The 19,411-nt window shown below is 50.2% G+C and overlaps 1 protein-coding gene across 4 annotated transcripts in view; it reads right to left on the reverse strand.

The window, feature by feature from the left end:
* The window catches only part of LOC147897219 (uncharacterized), a 48,903-nt gene that overhangs the window by 11,305 nt on the left and 18,187 nt on the right, over nucleotides 1-19,411 (reverse strand). For all 4 annotated transcript variants that reach the window (XM_087381443.1, XM_087381444.1, XM_087381442.1 and 1 more), the window contains exons 4-5: nucleotides 2,650-2,788; nucleotides 2,342-2,480 (exon numbers count right to left, since the gene is read on the reverse strand). In XM_087381443.1, the coding sequence (XP_087237569.1) occupies nucleotides 2,342-2,480; nucleotides 2,650-2,788 (278 nt within the window). The remainder of the gene's footprint in view (nucleotides 1-2,341; nucleotides 2,481-2,649; nucleotides 2,789-19,411) is intronic.

Genomic DNA, 19,411 nt, shown 5'->3' on the forward strand with positions numbered 1-19,411 from the left:
CCACACACCCACACATACTTGAGCATCCATTTATACAAAGTCTTTGTACTGAGTTTCTGTCGGCACTCCGGAGGTGAAGGGCAAACTCAGCCATGACGAAGGCTAGCACTAAAGGAAAAGGCTAATCAAAAGGCAGTCCAAATCTCTTCATTCAAGCTACAACTACTTGTGAAGTCTAAACGATTTCATTTTAGTCTCTCCCAAACGAGCATCTAAATCTAAATCTAGCTGATAGGGCAACGCACCATTTAAGATAGAAAGAATTATCGCAATACCAACAGGCCGCAACTTGGACAAAAACTTCACAATGTGAAATTTGCATGTCCGCTAATACGGCAGAAGCATATACCTAGATAAATCCAGGAACATTCCCAAACTCATCCTCTAAAAACACAACATAGTAGTTTCAATGTCACGATAGTCACTCATAAGATTGAAAACCATAAACTCCATCACACATAGCAGGGACTAGCTACTATGACATATTGATGTAATTGTTTAGATTGTGAAAAACTTACAAGGCAAGCCTACCTAGTGGTAGCAATGTTAAGCCCCTTTACAAGGAACCAAGCACCTCAATTAGAGGAAACACATATAACAGAAAAAGGGAACAAACCCGATTTGAGTCTTGACCAAGATATTGCAAACCACATCGCTTACGATTGAGTTCCCCACGTCGAAATTTGTGGAATTGCTTAGCATCGGTGGAGAACATGTGGATGCAAAGATGCCTAGTATAGTGAAGAAGAAACAAAGGAATCTAGACAAAACAAGAGAAGCAATGGGAGCACTTTCAGGAGCTCAAGGTGACATTGAGTTTGGGGCAATTACTACACATGGCTCATTATGCGAGCGCCTTCAAGGAGTAACTATGAGATTTAGGAGGAGCAATAAATAGTTTTGCTATGATGCTCATAGCAAGGACTCTACTAGTCAAGAAATAATCAAAGAACTGATCATTGATGGTGGATCAGTAATTACCTTGTTCTTGAGCAGCCGAGAGACACCACAGACCTACCCGTGCATTAACACATGGATGAGGCTTGGGATCTCCCCTCCATGTTTGCTAGCCCAGAGGCACAAGCGACTTGGATGACAATGGCACTTTGTCCGACGAAGAGCTACTACAATCACTATGATGGTCCTTTGTATGTTGTAGAAGGAACCATATCCACAGGGGGCTGAGAATGGACAGGAGGGTCTAAGCTGACAAAAGGCTCCGACAGAGGCCAGCGTCGCTGAAAGAAAACACCCGTTATCAACCTGCGTGGGGTGGTCGCCTACCATTGTATATCTATCTCTTTTTCCATGGCTTTCAGATGTTGGTTTTCTTCTTGGGTGTAGATGCTGGCTTAGTAGCCCACCCATTCACGTTTTTTCTCATTATATCCGGTTTTCAGTCCAATAGACCATTCTCCCTTTCGAAAACTTTAATAAACTTTCTTTCTTTCTTTCTCTCCTTGTATTCACATTGATTGCATTTTATTCCTGCTATTGATTAGTGTACCAGCCATGCTCTGCTCCCTCCTAGATTGCACTTTCTGAAGCATTGCCTTTCTCTATCGAGCACATTCGACACAGCACGAGCAAGGGTTTGAACAAATAATAGAGAGACAGAACAATAAAAACTATATCGTATGCAACCACTAAACATGCAGAAGTTAAAGCCCGAGCAAGGAGAGACAGATGATGATGATGTGTGAACACTTATGATGTCAAACAACAAACAATGTGCGAAGAGCAATGAAACATCTACAAGAGAGTATCTGTACAAAGAAACAAAGGACAAAGGATTTAACCGACAATAGAACAGAAGGCACATGCAAGCAGAGAAATGGAGATGGAGACGCAGATGAACAGAGGCAAATGATTAAAAACAAAGTAGGGAAGAGATGCAAGAAACATCAAGTATGCACATGCACGCAGCACAGAGAAATGGTGATGGAGATGCAAACAGAGAAATGGAGATGGAGACGCAGATGAACAGAGGCAAATGATTAAAGACAAAGTAGGGAAGAGATGCAAGAAACATCAAGTATGCACATGCACACGGCACAGTTATTACAGCCAGATAGAGACAGTGAAACTTATAGAGGCTGACAGAGGAGCAAAAAGTGTCTGAGTAGAAATGCTTGAACCTTAGACAAGATCTGAGACTATAAAGAATTTGTGCATGACTTGTTTTTGCATCTCTGGGGCATGAATTGTTTGATATAGGATGTGTATGTAATACCTCTCTTGAGAAACATACACTGAAAACAAATGCAAGTCAAACTGAATCTTCACCCTCTTTGTCATAAAAGTGTTAGAATCACAATTGCAGCAGCTTCAAAAACCTTACATCGTGTCTGTAATTGAACTCTTAGGCTGAATAACTGGTTGAGAATAAGATGAGCTCATTGAGGCTGAGCTCAAGCCCTTGCTGCTAGGAGGAATCCCATTTAACCTGGTTGGGATCCTACCACGACCCCCACTGACCTCTACATTAAACAAAAAGATGAGAAATATCACAATTTCATTAAAAATTCACTACAATTTATTTAAAGATAGAAGTATACAACAATCACCAACAGTTGATATTGATAAATCTTATTCCAATAACTCTATCAACCGGAGAATGAACAAGCACTGTAGTAAAAGCATGCATACCATTTGTAGTGAGCCTGGGCAACGAGCTCCCCCTTGCAACCCCACGACCTGATGCTCCATTTGCTCTTGTATTCCTACCAGAGGGTCCCAAACTGCTAGGTCGTAACCTGGCATCTGATGACTCCTTATTACTTGCATTCTACAAAAAGTCAAAATAAATCATAAAATAAATGCAGCCTTCTAAACAAATTCCCCCATTCCATTGAAGCCTGAATGATACTAAATCAAATGACCTTCCAATTTCATCTTACAAATTGTGTATTATGACCTCTATCAAGAAGTATGTTACTATATCCCTATAACTATGTCAAAAGAAGAATTTAGCTCTTGTTAGTAGTGAAATTTTTCTTCACATTGGATTCTGTGACTCCATTGATTTCCTACTCATTCATCATCCATGTATCACATCTCTTTAATGAATTGTGTAAAAGGCACCAAGGTAGGGCACCTAACCTGTGCAAGTTCATTCTGTATCAGATTCATGCCTTCAATGTTGACCTGCTGTTCACCTTGTGTGCCTTTATAAAAGAGTTCAGATTCTTAAATGAGCACATCTTCACTTCGCCTAAACTAACATATCTCCAAAGAGATTGTCTATATAGCAGCAAGGGTAGGGTAGGGCATCCCTAGCCTCTATGCAATGTAATTAAAATATGAGTTCTGTTGGGGGGAATACAATGGAGGGAAAAAGCCCAAGTGTACTTGCTAGAATGATAGAGAATGAAAGTACAAATTTAGCCATATAGGCCTAACTTAGGTCTAAATGTCCTAAGTGTACTAACCCTAGATACGACTAGTACTTAACTCTACTAATAGACCAAATTGCAGCAGTGCTAGGCTCCCTGGAACCAATTCACAGCAGGTCTGCGTGCTTTGGAGTCAATTCACAGCAACTCTGGGCACCAGGTAGGGCTGGAAACCCTAATCGCAGCAAGTAGATGATCTTCTAGAAGGGCTGGGAACTGCATTGCTGCAGCTGCACTCTTTCCAGGCACTTGTAAGCGGCAAAGAGTCAAAGATATGATGCTGGAATGAATTGCAACTCAGCCTGGGAGGAGTAGAAGTGAATCGCAGCAATAGAAATAGTCTGGGAGAAAGAAAGAAAGAAAGTTTATTAAAGTCTTCGGGAGACCGTGAAGGTCTATGAGACTAGAGATAACTGATACAATGAGCATAACGGTGGTGATGTCAAAACGGGCCAACCAACCGTTTCTACAAAAAAAGAGGTTATGAAGGACTATGTGTCTAGTCCTGATACAAAAAATATGTGTCTACCTCCAGGTGATACAAAGAAGAAGAAGGGGGGGGCACAAAAAAGTGGGGCAGAGGGGGGAGATACAGTATACATGTGCAGGTGGTGATCGTCAGAGACCAATCATAGAGGGGCCGTCAAATGGAAAGTCGGAAAAAACCCTGCGATAGATGATTGGCCTCTGACGTCACGCGGCCTAGTCGAGCTCGATCGTCGGGGGCGGCGGGTGGCCCTGTGGATGAGGGCAACTGTAACCCCAGTGGGGCGGGCCGAGAGCAGAGACGAGATGTCATGGACCTGGATGTGTGAATCTGTCCGCTGACGCAGTTGTCGTGAATCTGGCTCTCGCTCACGTCCGCGTCGTCGGCTAGACTGAGAAGAGGTATCCTGTGGCTGAAAGAAGTCAGTGATAGGCCGTTGGATATCCTCACGCTGTGTGTGCTGCTCGTGTCGCCGTGCTCGGAGAGAAGTATCTCGGTGGCGAGTCATCTCATGTAAGAAAGCAGCAAGGCACCGCTGATCCGGGAATTGTAGCATGTGTGAGAGGGAGCCGAATCCGTAGCGGAAGAGACAGTGGTATCGGCCTCGAATGGCATAATAGATAGGACATCTGAAAGCAAAATGCTCCTCCGACTCGATCTCTTGTAAGTCGCAAAGTGGGCAAAGATGATCCTCTCGTGGGATACCCTCTACGCGTCCACTCTCGATCCGTAATCGGTGTGACGAGACCCTAAACTGACCGAGGGTGGAGCGCATGTGGTAGATGAAGTTGTGTGTAACCCGGAGGTGTGATGAAGCCCTCCTGTGAGATCTGGAGACAGTGTCGGCGGTAGAAGTCGAGCTTCACAGGAAGCTCCGAGTGAAGAAACCATGTCCGCGAGGTGTGGAGCTGGAGCAGATCCGCCCGAATGAGCCAGTTGACCTCCTGGTCAGTGGGGGAGAGAGGAGATGGTGGAGCATCGAGGCTGTACTGAAAAGGAGGCAACCGGTCTAAGTCGAGGCCCAGTCGGGTGAACCAACTGGAAAGACGACTATACCAGCATCGCTGGTCCCCATCAACGGATAAGGCCATAGACAAGGATAGGGCTAACCAAGGTAGGCGGAGGCGACCGTCAGCGGAGGAGCCAAAATCCCTGACTCTGTGGAGGTAGGTGATAGCCTGAAAAGCTGCATCAAGCTGTAGGGGTGAGGCGCCGAACTCTGCTAGAATGATCTGGTGTGGTACCGATGGTTTGCTACAGATCATCCGAGCAAACATCAGTATCTGCAAGCGCTCAACTCGAGCCCACTCTGTGTCTGAAAGGTCGACTCCCCACCAAGGGCTACCATACATGCCTGCTGGGCGGACCAAAGAATCAAAAAGGAGAGACTTGGTCCGCGGGTCCTGGAAGTGGGAGTGGAAGCACTGTCGCTCCGGCCTGGCAAGAGCGGCGTATCCCCGACTGATCCTGGCCTGCATGGTCGGGCGCATCGTGAAGATCGGGCCTGAGAAGACAACGCCCAAGTATGTGTAGGAGTCAACTATCTCAACAGGGTCGCTGGCGAAGAGGGACTGCTCTCGGTGCATAGCGGATCTAGAAGTGTTGAAGATCATCACCTTGGTTTTCCCAAGGTTGACCTTCAAGTCATGTGTATCACAGAAGGCCTGAAGTCCATCCAAGTGTCGCTGAAGACCAATAGCAGAAGAGGATAGTAGTACTACATCGTCTGCGTATAGGAGAATCTGGATGGCAGTCCTCGCAAGAGAGCAGCATGCACCTCCGAGTGTCCTGATGGTGGTCTCGAGCTCGTCGATGTAGAGGCCAAATAGAGTCGGTGACAAGAGACATCCTTGTTTGACTCCGATAGTGCTCGTGATCTCTGGGGTCCAGCTGGTGCCAATCCTGACCTGCCCTGTCACCCACTCATAGAGAGCTACTACTGCCTAGATAATCGCCGAGTCGTAGCCTAACTCTTGCAGACGTCTGATGAGTCGGGCACGAGGAACGGTGTCGAATGCCTTGCGGAAATCCAAAAAGCAACAATATACTCTCTGTCTCCTGTGTCTGGCCTCCTCAATGATCCCTCTAAGTGTAAAAATGTGATCGTAAGTCGAGTGATCCATCCTGAAGCCGGCCTGTCCGGATGCCTTGAGCCCCTGTATCTCTGCGCGAGCACTGACCTCGCCATCTAACACTGATGCATAGATCTTGGACATAACATGTCCAACCATGATGGTCCTGTAATTCCCTGGATCCATGGGATCTCCTGCTTTGTGGATGGGTGTGATAGTGTTCAGGGTCCAGGCTCTGGGGAACCCGTGACAGACAGCTTCATTGAACAGCGTTGCCAGAATGGGGGCTAGAGTTTTGATGCCGTAGGCAACAAACTCTCTGCATAGGCCCTCATGATCCTTAGCTCGATCGTTATGAAGCTTATGTGCTGCGTGGGTGACTCCCTGGGTTGTGAAGAGGATACAAGAAACGGGGCGGGGGGTGGCTGAGAGGTCGGGGGGGACTGATCAGGGATATCATAGAGTGTGCGTGCATAGGTGTGCCAGAGGGAAGTATCCGTGAGGGGGGAGGGGGATCGGCGTTCTAGGAATTTCCTCCAGAAATCCTTGGAGTTGCTACTAAACAGAATGTTCAGTAGCGTATCCTCATTCTGGCGCAGGAAGGCTAGCTTCTTGCGACGGGCTAGTCAACGATAATCCCTGGTGAGACGTGGGTTGGCCCTAGCGTTTCGCTAGGTTGTGAGTCGGAGTGTGCGGCGTAATGCTTTGCACTCGTCATCATACCATCTGTTGTAAGGGGTAGAGCCAGCGGGTGGACGACAGGTGGACCATGCAGTGGAAGGAAAGATGTGGCGGGCTGCATTGTGAAGGGAGTGGGTGATAAGGGTGGCTCGGTGATCTAGAGAGGGTATGGTGCCTATGTGTCTGAGGAGGGAGGCTAGGTGGGCTGAGTAATCAGGTGAGAGGTTATGATCGAAGTGTATATCATGATAGGTAGTATAGTGCGAGCTGTGGCTGGGAGGGGCTCGGGACGCAAGTATATGAAAGAAAAGGTAAGTGTGATCGGCTCCTGGGGGTAAGGGTGCAGTGCGGAAGTCAGTGATCTGTGGGGCTAAAGTAGGAGATCCCAGAATATAGTCGACGACACTGGCTCCTCCGCCATGTGGGAAACATGTGAAACCAGAGGAGGCAGGCCACCGATCTAGTCCATTGTAGATGACCAGATCATGTATACGTCCAAGGTCCAAAAGAGCCTGCCCATACCCAGTAACGGGAGCGCGACTGTCAGCCGAGGAGCGAGGGAAGCCCCAGTCCTCTGTGTCCATCTCAGGTAATAGGACCGGATCTGAGTGGAAATCCAGGAGTGATGTCTGACGTGCACCTGTCCTTGCGTTGAAATCCCCAACTAGGAGGACCTCTCCGCGTCTGGAGAACTCCACAATGTTTGAGTAGAGATCTAGATAGGGGGATACCCCCGTGTCCTCGCGAAGCATCCGTGCAAAATGTGACGTCTCAGGAGGAAAATAGCAAACTGCAATAAAGAGGTCGCGTGTGGAGGGGCGTCGGAATCGGAGCCATAGGTAACGGGCATGGGCATCCCGTCTAACCACGGATGTCAAGCTCGTGAGCGCTGAGCGAAGGAGTACTGCAACTCCGCCTGACCCTCGGACCCCCCCAGTATATCTGGTCTCCTCACGGAATACTGACTCCCAGATATAGCCACTGACCAAGGGGAGAGGGCGCTCGGGGCTCTCATGTGTCTCTGTATAGAAAGTGATGTCGCGTCCAGTGTATGACTCTGAGAAGTTCCCAGGGTCAGAGCAGAGGGTACCATTACAATTCCATACGGTGCATGCCAAGGGTACTGTGTGCTGAGTCTGAGTCTCATAGACCATGTCTCCCTATTTGGAGGGGGAGTCTGCTACCATGTCTGGAGTACCTGGTGGGGCTCGGCGGCGGGAGCCAACTAACAGGCGGCCATCTCGGACGACAACCCACTTCCCCTCCTGACGGGCTACATCTCGCTGCTGAAGCAGGGTGCGCCACTCTTCCACCTGCATAGGTGTGAGATCCTCATCCATGAAGATAGTAGGGTGGTCCCGTAGTGTAGCACGCTGCCTGAGTGCTGTAAGTCGAGCCTGAGTATCCTTGAATCAGATGATGAGTGGCTGTGGGCACGTGGGATCCCGTCTTGTGCGCCATGCATGCTCGATCCCATGCTCGACGAGGCCGAGGGTAGAAGTCACAAAAGCAATCGCGTTCGCTAAGGGGGTGAGTGAATCTGCGCGGGGGATACCTCATACTCGGATGTTGAGAGCCTTACTGGCCCTCTGTTCCTACTCGGCGATGGTGGCTGAGACTGCTGCTTTGGGTGCCCGTCTCGCAACGTCCACCCATCCGGTAGTCTCCGCAATAGCAGTCTGGATAGTAGCGATCCGCTTCTCTACCTCTGGTGTAGTGCGTAGGGCCGCTGTGACTGTAGCAGTGAGAGAGACAACCTCCTGACGGAGGTGAGTGATCTCCTGGCACATGCTCTGAATAAGCTGGTCTTGTGCTACGGTGTGATCCCATAGTCGATGTAGCTCCGCAAAGATGTAATCTATCCTCTCAAGTGGGACCCGGGGGGGTGCGAACTGGGACATGGCGTATGGTTGTGGAGGCGTGGGCGATAGGCTAGCTGTATATGGCAGAGGAGTGGAGAAAGGCTGCTGGGTGAGGGGAAGGGGGGACATAAGAGTGGTGGAGACAAAAGGAAGCTGTGTGGGGGGTGAGGGACTGTGACCCTCTCCTGTGGGGGGCAAGCTGAGTGGTACAGTGGTGGGGGGGGGCAGTGATTGGAGTAGAGATGATGGCTACGGGAGAAAGAACTGCATTGGTGTCCATTGCACCCGATGTTTTCACGGCTGGTTGGCTGTCAATTGCTAATAAACTCCTGGAGATGCGCTTTGTGATCTCTCCCACAATTGGCTTCGGAGACTGTTTGGGTTTGTGGGCCATTGTAGGATTTTTTCAAGTGCACGATTTCCAGGGGAGGCAGATCTTGTGCAGCATTGCTGTAGGGGTGCGCAAGGCCAGTGGCAAGCCAAGGCTTGCAGCAGACAAGGGCCCTCAGACCACGGGAAGGCTGCGGGAGGGTGTGGGGCAGAGGCTACGGGAGGGGGGGGTGGTGCAGAGGCTGTGGGAGGGGGCGTCGAGGGGCAACGAGGGGGCGGCGAGGGGGGGTAGCAGGTGTAGCGGGGGGGGCGGGCGTCGAGGGCAGCGGGGGGGCGTCGAGGGCAGCGGGGGGGCGAGAGGGGCAACCGGGGGGACGTCGAGGGCAGCGAGAGGGACAGCGGGGGGGGGCGTCGAGGGGCAGCGAGAGGGCAGCGGGGGGGGGCGTCGAGGGCAGCGGGGGGGGCGTCGAGGGCAGCGAGAGGGGCAGTGGGGGGGGCGTCGAGGGCGGGGGGGGGCGAGAGGGGCAGCGGGGGGGCGTCGAGGGCAGCGAGAGGGGCAGCGGGGGGCGTCGAGGGGCAGCGAGAGGGGCAGCGGGGGGCGTCGAGGGCAGCGAGAGGGGGAGCAGGGGGGGCGTTGGGGGGGGGGGGGCAGCGAGAGGGCAGCGGGGGGGCGGGGGCGTCGAGGGGCAGAGAGAGAGAATACAAGACACCACACTAGGGCCCAGAAATAAGGGCTGGACCCCCCGAAGGTCTTTATTGCAATAGAATAACCTTTGAACAACTAGCTCATAATGAGCATAAGTCTGAGTACAATCTTGAATGAATCTGGGAGGCCAGGTATAGACTAAAAGCTAGGGCCTGCTTTTTAAAAGCTCCGTTTACAAAAATCCAAGCTTTGAGTCTTTTGACTTCTAAATCTGGTGTTCTAGAGCTTTTAGGTCCCTTTTAATCTTGTGGACCCTCCTTATAATGAGACACAACCTTGTCTTTACTTTTGAGCCTTGTGGGACCTGCTTTTTATGCTTTTCTCCCCATTCTTGGTTCCTTTTTGCACTCTCTTAGGTCCTACACATGCCACAAACAAATTCCAACACTTTAACCCATTAAAGGTTAGCGAAATTATATCTTGTAATAATCCTAGTCCCTTGTGGGCGTCCCCACAGTTCTCTTTTACCAATGCAAAGCAAAAGTAGTAAAACTTATTCTAGTGAACCAAAGTCAGTTTTCTTTGACCATAGTCAATCTAATAAAGACTCTTCTTTATTTCTTGGGAGAAATACCAATTGGTGACACTATATGTCTCCGTAACATCATGATAGTGAACCTCTATATGCTTGGTACGCGCATGAAACATTCGATTGTGCACAATAGCAATCAGAGCTGAAACCTATGAAGCAAGCTAGGATAAAGTATGGCTACAGCATCTTGTCAGATAGATGAACTGATGAGGCATAGGCATGTCATTAATATATTAGTGTCATGCTACAAGGACACCACCTTCTTGCGTCATCAGTTGCAAGTACCACTACCACATGATGTTGGTAAACTGAAAGGAAAGCATAGAGTGAACACAAACTCAGAATACTTGCATATAGAATGAAGAAGAGTGAGGTCCTTATGTAGGCACCTCTTACATGCTCACTGACATCACTGATGACTTCAGAGCTCCACAATCATCTCCTCAATCTGCTCCTAGATTCTCTCAATCATCCTATGTGGCTTCTACCACCACCTAACTGTGCTTATGGGCACCTAACTATGCCTCTAGCACTCACACATAGAAACCAAGGTGTGCCTGAGGCATACACCTTGAGATATCCCAACAAACCCCCCCTCAAGGGAATGCCTTAGGCTATGTCAAGGATACAGCTAGCACAAGGTGTCTCATGCCATCTCATGGTGGTCATGGATCTATCAATGGCTAGGATCTCAAGCTAGCAAGGGTTCCCATGGGTGTAAGGTAAACAAAAGGAATACAAAAGACCTTCCAATGGTTATCTCCCCTGCATGTACATGCACACAATGTCTGCAGGAGGTACCATGGAGCAAAACACATACACATGGCCTACATCATAAGGTGACCAGAGGTGTTTACAAAACACACAAAACACAATAGTTTATTTCATTCATTTTGGAGGACTATCCAGGCAGTACCTTGACTCAACATAAAAAGAGAGATCTGGAGCATACATAGAGATGATTTAGAAAGCATAATCTTCAAAGGATGCCTCATCTTGTGGAGGCACATCAACTGAAAGTAGATTGGCATTTTCTGTCTTTGAAGTTGCTTCCTTTTTGGCAACCATTATCTTGGCAATCTGTAGCAAGGAAGCCATGTTGACATTCTCTTCCTTTGTAGCATAACAAGACATTGCTCCTCTTACCTCCCACCCCCCGCCTCTCCTTCTCGCCCCCTCGCCGCCCCCTTACAAGTTACAGCAGCCTTCTTCCCTCCCACCCACCTCCCGCCCTTCCTCGTCTCGGCCTATGGGCAAGGGGGTGCCTGAGCACTCTTCGACGCAGCCCATCCTTGGCTTTGTCTCCTCACAGTCAGTGTCATCGGGGCCCTTTTCTCAGCTTCCAGGTCCTGAGCCCCACCTTGGTCATCCTTTGCCCAGAGAGTTTTGGAGGCTAGGACCGCTAGAGATTCCGGACAGATACCCGCTTGCTCTGGAGGTGTCAGTCTTGATTTTACAGCCCCGAAAAGAGGGTTCCATAGGAGTGTACAGCTCTCCCACTCGTCCCTTCTGGGGATTTCACTTCTCAGCTAGTGGGGAGGAGCAGTGGACCCCCACGCTCTTTGATCTGATGATGGGGCAGCAGATGTTCATCATGATGGAGTGGCTAGGCCTACAAGGGAGGGAACTGTGGGTCTCCCATGGGAAGACCGCCACTTTTCAGTTTGGTTTTTCTGCAGATAGACGGGGCTTGGGGACAGCTATTTGTGTGCTTCGCCTGAGGTTCAGCTTAAGCAAGCATCATATTGGACACTACAACAGTGCGCGGATAGGCTTGGAGTCGAGGCCGCCTTCTTGATGTAGTGGGCCATCAAGGTAGGCATCGAGCAAGTTACGCCACTAGTTCGGCGCCGAGTGGATTTGGACTACTCCCCCTCCAAACCACCGACGAAGTCACAGAAGTCAAAGGTGGTAGTGCAGGCTCCCTCGCACAGGAGAGCCTTGTTTTCCACCCCCCCGCCTCCCCATGAGTTGGACCATGGTGAGTTGGAACGTGCACGGACTCCACAATCACGCACGTCAGTAACCCCAGCACTTGTTACTTCGCCAAGAGTTACAAAGAGCAGTGGTTGGCAGGGCAATGGATTTCCTTTTGGTACAGGAGCATATGTTTTCTGCCTCGGACATCAGACATAGGCGCCACCTCCTTCCTGGGAGAGGCCTAAAGATCTGATCTCCCACAATGGGAAGGAGTGAAGGGGTTTGCATTTCAGTCTCGCAAGCGGTTGCATCAGAGGTGTATGACCAGGGGGAGCTCATTACAGATAGAGCAGCCTAGATGGGATTACAGATGGGAGATTCCAGGATTGGGATCTTGAAAGTGTATGCCCCAGCTTGTAGACAGTAGCGTCCAACCTTCTGAAGGCACTTGACCGATTGTCTCCTGGATGTAGACTCGTGGTTTGTTGGAGGGGACTTCAACAATTTTGAGTTCGGAGAAGACAGACAAGGGGGTGCTTCTTTCTCCGATGCCCGCGGCGGAGAAGAGTACTTGGGACCGGTTTATCTTTTCAGTCTACGACAAGGACCCCTGGAGGGAGGCTGAGTTCTCTAGGACCCTTGGCAGTCTTAGTTTCTCCTTCGGCCAGCGCTGGCATGATGGATTGCTTGAGAGGATGGATAGGTTCTACGTTGGAGATTGGGCCATGCATAGAGGTGGTTCCACGGGCATTCTTGCAAGGACTACCCTCTCAAACCACTCACTAATTGTGCTTCATTTGGAGCAGCCCCGTCAAGGGCTCCCACAGAGGGGGGGTTCGTATCCCAAATGCGTTGATGCAAGACGAGGAGGTGTAGCAGGTCATATCGGAGATTTGGCAACAGCGAGAGGACACTCCGGAGGGTGGCTAGGCATCCCGGACAATCGAGGCGATTCAGAGGAGCAGTGAGCAGCTCCGAACCAAGCTCTCCACTGTCGTTTTTCCCTTTAGTAGAGAGAGAAAGAAAGAAAGAAAGTTTATTAAAGTTTTCGGAAGACCGATGGGTCTATGAGACTGTGAAAATCCTGATACAATGAGCTGTGGTAGTGGAGCTACTAAACGAGCGTCTATACCAATGCAAAATGCAAAATGCAAAAATGCAGTACTAAGTCCTAAGTACAACATAGTCATGTCGATGGTCGACTATATATCAATCTCAGCATCATCATCAATATCATCATCATCCCCAACAACAACAAGATATCATGATGGATGAGACAGTGGAGGCATGAAGTTGACTATAGAGTGCTGTCGACCACTCAAAGGTGCGGTCATGGCACGTCTCCTGGTCGTAGCTCTGCATCTAACCAAGGCTACTGTGACCCGCGTCGGTCAGAGGGGATGTCTCCAAGTGTGATCTGTGTGCCGACCCTCTGTCTGAGCAGTCGGGTCACGAGCTCCGGGTCACAGTCATGTCAAGGCCTCGCCTCGTTGGGATCCATGTGATCTAGCTGAAAGAACTCCGTGATAGAGCTCTGAGAGGGATTAACCGAGGAAGAAGTCTGCTCCTGTCTTCGTGCTCGAAGTATCCTCTCATGGTGTCTAAGTGCCTCATGAATGAAACCTGCCAAACACCGCTGGTCTGGGTAGGAGAGAAAATGGGCTAAAATCCCATAACTATCTCTAAAGAGACAGTGGAAACGTCCTCGGATCTCATAGTACACAGGACACTTAAAGATGAAATGCTCCTCTGTCTCAACCTCCTGTATGTCACATAGTGTGCACATGCGCCGCTCCCTGGGTAGTCACTCTGCTCTCCCGCTCTCGATGCGAAGTCTGTGTGAAGAGACCCGGAACTACTCAAGAGAGATCCTCTTTGAGTGGGGTAGGTGAATCTGTGTGTATCCTGGTGGGTCAATGAAACCCTCCGCTGTGATATGTAAGAAGTGATCTCTGTAGAAGCTAAGCTTCACTGGAAGTTCACTTGGTTCCAACCAGGTCCGAAAAGTATGTAGCTGTAGTAGATCCTCACGGATAACGTGGTTGACCTCGTGTTATAAGAGGGGAGAGAACGGAGCATCCATGCTATACTAGAAGGGAGGTAGTCTATCCATGTGGAGCCCCAGTCGCTTAAACCATCTCTCTGTATGTGCATACCAGCACATCTGATCTCCTTTTACTGCAAGTGCCATAAAAGAGGATAGAGCTATCCATGGTAGCCTGCTACGCCTCGAGGTATAATCCCCATATTGCCTAACTTGGTACATATATGTGATGACCTGAAATGCAGCATCTAGCTATAAAGGGGGTGACCTAAACTCAACCTGAATGATCTGGTGAGGAACGGATGACTTACCACGGATCATCCGTGATAGCATGAGAAACTGTAGCCGCTCCACACGGGCCCACTTTGTATCCGACAAGTCTGGCCCCTAACAAGGGCTGTCGTACATCCCCGCTAGGCGAGCCACGGAGTCAAAAAGAAACCCCTTGATGCATGGATGCTAAAAGTGTGAGCGGAAGCACTGCCTCTCTAACCTGGCCAATGAGACATACCCTCTACTCAAGCGAGCCTGCATCGCGGGTCTCATAGTGAAGCTCAGTCCGGAGAAGATAACCCCAAGATAAGTGTATGATGAAACTATCTCAACAGATGACCCCGCAAATGTGAACTGCTCCTAACGCATGATGGCTCGAGATGTATTGAAGATCATGACCTTGGTTTTACCCAGGTTGACCTTAAAATCATGAGACTCACAAAAGGACTGTAGTGCGTCTAGGTGTCTCTGAAGCCCCTCTTCTGAGGAAGACAAGAGAGCCACGTCATCTGCACAGAGAAAAATCTGGATCAGCGTGCCCGCAAGAGAGCAACCTACATCCCCTTGTGTCTGCATCACTGTCTCAAGCTCGTCAATGTAGAGGCAAAACAAGGTAGGCGACAAAAGACACCCTTGTTTGACCCCGATGGTACTCATAATCTCGTCTATCCACCCGGATCCTGCCCGAACTCTGCCAGAAACTCTCTTGTAAAGTGCCATGATAGCCCAAATGATCTCCTGGTCATAACCCAAAACCTGTAGGCGCCGTATGAGGCGGGCTCTCGGGACCGTGTCAAATGCCTTGCGAAAATCCACAAAGCAACAATAAACCCTTTGCTTCCGTGACCTCGCCTCCTTGATGATACATCTGAGCGTCAAAAATGTGATCCATGGTTACATGATCACGCCGAAATCCGGCCTGTCCCGTTGCTCTGAGTCCTCAACACTCTGCAAGTCTGCTAATCTCGGAGTCAAGTACTGATGCATAAATCTTGGACATGACATGTCCAATCATAATGGTCCTGTAGTTCTCCAGGCTCATGGAATCCCCTGCCTTGTGGATGGGTGAGATAGTGTTAATGGTCCAAGTGTGTGAAAATCCCAAACAAACCGCTTCATTAAAAAGCTTTGCTAAGATCGGGGCTAGGAGGTTAATCCCATATGCAATGAACTCAGTGCATAGTCCCTCATGATCCTTCGCTCGACCATTATGAAGTTTCATTACAGCATCATTACCCCTCCTCTAGTGAAGAGGGTTTTAAGATGTGGGACGAGGCATGTGTGAGGCTAGGGACTGGCTGATTTGGGATGTCATAAAGTGTGTGTGCATAATCAAACCAGATCTGGGTGCCAGTGAGTGGCGGAGGGGACCGTCATTCTAGAAATCTCCACCAGAAATCTCCACCCAGAGATCTGGGTGCCAGTGAGTGGCGGAGGGGACCGTCATTCTAGAAATCTCCACCAGAAGTCCTTAGAGTTGTTACTAAACAAAATGTTCAGTAGCTCCTGCTCGTTTCGACGAACGAAGTCTAGTTTCTTCTTCCATACCAATCTACGGTATTCATGTAGCATATCTGGTGCGCTCGAAAGACTATTTTTGGTTTCGAATCTGAGTTGACGGCGTAAGGCCTTACACTCATCATCGTACCAACTATTACAAGGTACGGTTCCAGGGGGTGGTGGGCGGGTGGAGCGGGTGGTGTGGGGAAAAGCGTGAATGGCAGCCTCGTGTAGTGAGCGGGTGACAAGGGCAGCACGATCCTCTAAAAGGAGTATGAAGTCAATATAAGCGAGAAGTATGTACAGACGGTCAGAGTAAGAAGATGAGTGATCCCGATCAAAGCGTATATCGTGGTAGGTGGAGTAAGCACTGAGTGGAGTGGAAGGTGTTGTGCGAAGGGAGGTGGAGATGCGAAAGAAAAGGTATGTATGATCAGCCCCTGGGGGGAGAGGTGCTACAATGAAGTCAATAATGCGAGATGTGAAGACAGGGGATCCCATGATGTAATCAACAACACTCAAGCCCCCCCCATGTGGAAAGCATGTGAAACCACTTAAAGCGGGCCATCTGTCAAGACCATTATAGATAATGAGATCATGTATCCTGCCTAGGTCTAATAGGGCCTGCCCATAAGATGAGAATGGACCTCGCCTGTCAGCCGAAACCCGTAGCATACCTACCTCCTCAAGGTCAACATCTGCCAGTAGAGTGGAATCATCTCTGAAATCAAGAAGTGGTACCTGACGGGCCCTTGTCCTTGCGTTGAAGTCCCCCACCGGAAGGACTTCTCCGCGGCTAGAAAAGTCAACGATGGACTGATAAAGGGCAGCAAATGGGGATGTCTCATCATCACCTCAAATATCTCTGGCAAAGTGGGAGGTCTCCGGGGGGAAGTAGCAAACTGCGACAAACAGATCCTGGCTGTCCATGTGTCGTATCCGGATCCAAAGAAATCTGGAATGTGTCTCTCTCTGCTCTACTAAAATGATCCCCCGAAGTGTGGATCTGAAAAGGACTGCAACTCCACCTCAACCTCGAACTCCTCCTGTACCCCTCGTCTCATCTCGGTAGGCAGACTCCCATGTATATCCGCTGACTATTGGAAGAGGACGCTCTGGACTCTGATGTGTCTCTGTATAGAAGACTATGTCGTGGCCTGTATAGGATTCCGAGAAGTTCCCTAGTTCTGACCATAAGGTACCATTACAGTTCCAAATGGTGCAGGACAGGGTCTCGGATATCTGAGTCTCATAGACCCCGCTTCCCTCTGTAGGGGAGGGGGCAAGTGTCCTACGAGGGCCTGTAAGAAGTCGTCTCTCTCGTACCACTGCCCACTTCCCCTCCTTTCGGGCCTGATCCCACTGCTGCAGCAAAGAGCACCTCTCCTCAACCTGTAGAGGTGTGAGAGAGATTTGAGGAGTGACTTAGCCTCCATTGAGCGTCTTAGGGAGCAAAACACGGTGCTGACAGATATGAGTGTGCACGTCTAAAGCTTCAGGACACGAAGTTGAGGAGGATTGAGTATTCTTACCATTTTGCTCGTACTCGTGGGTACAGCAGGGGGATAGGATGAGCCGCCAGTTCTTTCAGGCCATGGGACCTAGGTCGGCAAGTGCCTAGTTGCAGAGATTGAGAAACGCTCATTTCGGACCCTCATGAGATTATGGAGTTAGCTTTGGATTTCTATCGACACCTTTTTCAGGCTGAGGAGTCGTCCCCCCAGGTACAGGAGGCCCACGAGGCGGTATGAGAGCATGTCCCACCTGTGGTCTCTCAAGGCGTGAGCAGCCAATTGGATTCTCCCTTCACAAATGACGAGCTTCAGGAAGCTCGCAGGCACTCCCGACTCAGAAGTGCCCAAGGGAGGATGGGATGTCCCCGATCTTCTTCAGGAGCTTTTGGCCCTTTGTGCACACCCCCCTTCGGTTGGCCTTTCAGGAGATCTTTGACTCAGGAGCACTCCCACCGTCCTTGAGCAGAGGCTAGATTTGTTTGATCCCGAAGGGAGGGGACCCCTCGTACATTCGACAGTGGAGACCGATCACTCTTTAGACACCGCATACAAGATCTTAGCCAAGGTCTTGAGTTTGCGACTACGACCCCATCTAGTCAACATCATCCACGACACGCAAACAAGTTTTGTCACTAGGGAAGCCTTCTCGCTCACCCTCTCTGTGAGACAAGGCTGCCCACTGGCTCCCTTCCTCTTTCTCTTTGTCGCGGAGGCGTTGGGATATTTCCTGTGGTCGCAGACGATTGGCCTCAAAGGGATGAGGCTACGGATCAAACAGGAGGAGGAGCTTCTGGACTCGGAGTTCGCAGATGATACAACCTTGTATGTGGAGGGTTCGGAGGAGAGCCTGCATGCGATCAGGGGGGCTCTTGAGATATATTGCACCGCCTCAAGGGCAAGGATCAGTCGATTTTCTTTCAGTGACTGAGGAGTCCTAGGAGATTCTTTGGTGGGGCACATTGGTAGGCTTCAGGTGGATCCCGAGTAGCCAATCGACAAGGTACTTGGGATGCCGTGTGGGCATTGACATCTCCGCAAAGTAACAAATAGCCCCAGTCCTTGAGAGCATGAGGCGCAAGCTTCTTTACTAGAGCTCAGCCAAACTCTCTCGAGCAAATAGGGCCTTGGTGGCTAACCAAGTCCTATTGGCCACAACCTAGTACATAGACTCTTGCTAGCGTTTTCACAGGGGTTGCATGGGACAGTTGAGACACTTGGTGCATACCTTCCTTTGGGCAAGTTCAGATGGCACTCGCGACACCAGCGCTGGAGTTACGTGGCAGACAATGATACTACCACAAGAACAGGGAGGCCTGGGTATTATAGATCCAGAGATGCACAGCAAAACCCTATTGGGCAAGTTGATAGTCAGGGGTCTCACTACAGGCATGGAGCCCTAGAAACTTCTCCTACAGCGCGGTCTCTTGAGGAACACCCCCCGCACAAGTGGTCAATGGCAACCGTCCCACAGGTTTCAGAGGCCCCCCTCACGGGTAAGGGCTCACCCCTGATGAGGAGTCTCTAGCCCCCGATACGTAGAGGAGTTTGCACGCCAGCCTCTTATCTGGTACCCACAGGTCAGAGACCAAGATGGTTTGATGCTAGGGCAGCGGCTACACATTGGCTAGGCACAGTCAGACAGCGGCTCGGCTCACTTCCTACGGACATGGTCTAGACTCCCAGTAGAGGCAGAGGCACGATTAGAGGTCCTTTCTCATCTGAGAGGGGCCAGCCAAAGGATGGTGGAGATAGAGGCGGCTATCCCGGATTCTTGGAGGAAGGGACTGCAAGTCTTCACTCTAACACACTGGCTAGGACAATTCTCTAGGACGGGTGTACCCCTGAGGATTCAGTTATGCCCGCAGCCGCCAGCCCCACGAGCGCGTGGTTCTATGATGTGGGACCGGGCGGACTACTGCAATCCTGGATCACAGGGCATCAAGAGATGGACGGGGTGTTAGGCCAGGTGGGTTTGCAGAGGGTCAAAGTAGTGGGACGTTCGGGCAAGGAGTGGTCAATCGACCCTTCTTGCATCACAGATCTAGATTCCCCCCACTAAAGACTATGGTTATGGGAGGGACGCCCTCTCAGCCAA

The sequence above is a fragment of the Dipteris shenzhenensis genome, chromosome 11, assembly GCF_047967505.1.
Source record: "Dipteris shenzhenensis isolate YYH24624 ecotype China chromosome 11, Dip_SZ_1.0, whole genome shotgun sequence".
Lineage (NCBI taxonomy): Eukaryota > Viridiplantae > Streptophyta > Polypodiopsida > Gleicheniales > Dipteridaceae > Dipteris > Dipteris shenzhenensis.